Source organism: Panthera uncia, chromosome X (assembly GCF_023721935.1).
Source record: "Panthera uncia isolate 11264 chromosome X, Puncia_PCG_1.0, whole genome shotgun sequence".
NCBI lineage: Eukaryota > Metazoa > Chordata > Mammalia > Carnivora > Felidae > Panthera > Panthera uncia.
The window spans coordinates 107,309,014-107,311,462 of NC_064817.1; the positions used below are offsets into that span (position 1 = coordinate 107,309,014).

The 2,449-nt window shown below is 43.2% G+C and overlaps 1 protein-coding gene across 1 annotated transcript; it reads left to right on the forward strand.

The window, feature by feature from the left end:
- Positions 1 to 438: 438 nt before the first annotated feature.
- Positions 439 to 1,935, forward strand: LOC125931408 (integrator complex subunit 6-like). Its single transcript, XM_049643300.1, has 4 exons — positions 439 to 640; positions 850 to 972; positions 1,357 to 1,450; positions 1,839 to 1,935. The coding sequence occupies exons 1-4, from the start codon at positions 439 to 441 to the stop codon at positions 1,933 to 1,935; spliced, it is 516 nt and encodes a 171-aa protein (XP_049499257.1).
- The last annotated feature ends 514 nt before the right edge of the window (positions 1,936 to 2,449 follow it).

Sequence of the window (2,449 nt, forward strand, 5' to 3'; positions counted from 1 at the left end):
CCAGAAAAAACTTTTTTTGTGCCGGCACTGCTCAGTTGGGTTCATACCCAAAGCACTGAGCCCCGAATGCCACATGGTGTAGCTTTTTATAAATTTTTTACCTCTTTGTCTCTCATATATGGTAACACACAAACAGGCAGTCTGATTAACTGGCCTCATGTTACAAGGTCATGAGGGAAGTTGTCACAAACACTTACAGCCAGGTTGCCTTGAGTTTTTTTAATTCTTTCCTTAGGGAGGGACCCTACCACATGGCTATTGTTGATAGTGCTTACTACAGTCATTCAGTTGTATGTACCTCTTAGAATCAGTGTTTTTGTAGCCTTTGGGTAAATACCTAGTATTACAGTTGCTGGATCATAAGGAAGTTCTATTTTTAACTTTTTGAGGAAACTCCATACTGTTTTGGAATGATTGCATTTTTGTCATTAATGAAACATGTATATTGCTACTTGTCAGGAAATGATGACCGATAAAGCAGAGGAGTCTGCTTTCGGACCCGAGAACCAAATGAAACGTCATGGAGAACCCATGACTCCTGCTCCATCTAAGAGAAGGCCGACCATGGTGCTGCTGTCACTGAAACCGGAAGAAGAAGGAGCATCCCAGGCCGGGGGCTCAGCCATGTTCTTGGAAGAAGGTGAGGGATGTCTGTCTCCCTCCCCTTCTTGACCCCTTGTCAAAATCCGTTCCCTCAGAACCTTTGAATATGGCAGGAGATGGTATTCCATGCCAACCAGTTGGATTCTCTCTCTCATGACTTAACCCATCTCAGCAAAGGTGGGCTGAGTCACAAACCGGGTAGTAATTCACTGGCGGGATGAATCATTCCCAGCTGTCTCTTTACAGATGACCCCAAGGTCACAGCAATATCTGTGCTGGGAGAAGTGCCAGATAAAATACCAATACCAATGGAAATCAATATAGAAATAAGAGATCAGTTGAAGAGGGAGATTCGACAGTTTGGACGAAGTAAGTAGAACAGGAATTTCTAACCATGAAACCACAGTAAGTCTTACTCATTCTATGATTTAAACTCAATTCAAAAGAACTCTTGAGGTACATCCTTTGCCAGAATTGGGTTTTCCCAATTAGAATGGTTCCTCTTTATCTTGACTGAAATGTGCCAGGAAAACTTTTTTGGGGGGATTCTTTTCTATCTCTCCATTGGTTGTTGTGTGCCAGAGTTCCATTGGTAGATGTTCCGGTGTCTGGATGTAAGCATGTAAAGCACATGTACCCTGTCACATTGTAGGCCTTGAACGATTGCGGAGGCAGCACATACACCAAGATTGACTTCTACGTACTCTTTATACTTCAGCAATACTGACAGGTTTTTTTTTTTAATATCTCCAGAATATGGTAGAATCTTCAAATTGCTTCAAGAGGTGCAAGGGCCTCCAAAAGTGCAGAAAAAGTTTGTCTTATATGCCATGAAGGAAGCAGCGAGGTGAGTGTGGAGAACTCTCCAGTACGTTTCACACTGGGGCCCAGTGAGGCGTTGGGGGAGGGGTGGGGACGGGTCTGCCTGGCGTTTCTCAAACCCTGGTCCTCACTCAGAGGTCCTGCTGTGTCTGCACTTATTTATTTTGATATCGTCTGAGTCTCACTCATTCTTCCAAGCTCAGGGAGACTTCTGTTCACACAGAGTTTCAGGTGGGCGTGGACCCTGAACTGACACTCGTCTTATTTGCTGGATTTTCCTTACCATGCTGGTTCATTTTCTATTCCTATGTAGATTGGAAGCTTCTCTTTCTTCTCTTTCTATCCCCCCAAAGCCCCCGAAATTATGGGTTCTTGGATATCTTTTGGTGAATGACCTGTCTCTTTATTTTCAGCTACAAAAAACAAGAGTTAATAAGCCACCTTAAGAACATACTGGAAAAACTAGAATCTGACCACCTCAACGAAGACAATCCCAACCCAAATTTGTAATCCTATTGATGAAATGATCCATGAGAAACCAGAAGCAGTTCTCTGCCGCAGAGTGGATCCCAGTGTTGTTGATGCCTCTTCATATGTGTTAGTTATGAAAATTGTCTTCTTGAGGCTAAGAAAAATCATTAGAACTTTAATGAAATAAGTTTCTGTTAGTAAATGCTGGGCATTTGCCCTAAGTGTTTTGTTTCAATGGAAATTTTTTGTGTGTTTGTCTTCCCTCTAAAGTGGAAGAACCCCCATGGGGCATCCAAGTGGCTCAGTTGGTTAAGGGACCATCTTCGGCTCAGGTCATGATCTCACAGTTCATGAGTTCAAGCCCCGCATCGGGCTCTGTACTGACAGTTCAGAACCAGGAGCCTGTTTCGGTTCCTGTGTCTCCCTCTCTATGCCCCTCCCCCACTTGCACTCTGTGTGTGTGTGTGTGTGTGTGTGTGTGTGTCTCAAAAATGAATAAACATTAGAAAGTTTTTTTTTTTTAATAAACTGAGGGAATCCCCTTAAGCCATCA

Excerpts from the sequence above, each read along its gene's own strand:
- LOC125931408 (XM_049643300.1), top strand. The coding sequence starts at position 439 with ATGTATATTGCTACTTGTCAGGAAATGATGACCGATAAAGCAGAGGAG. Across the intron at positions 641-849 it reads AGCCATGTTCTTGGAAGAAG|ATGACCCCAAGGTCACAGCA; the intron begins GTGAGGGATGTC and ends GTCTCTTTACAG. Across the intron at positions 1,451-1,838 it reads GCCATGAAGGAAGCAGCGAG|CTACAAAAAACAAGAGTTAA; the intron begins GTGAGTGTGGAG and ends CTTTATTTTCAG.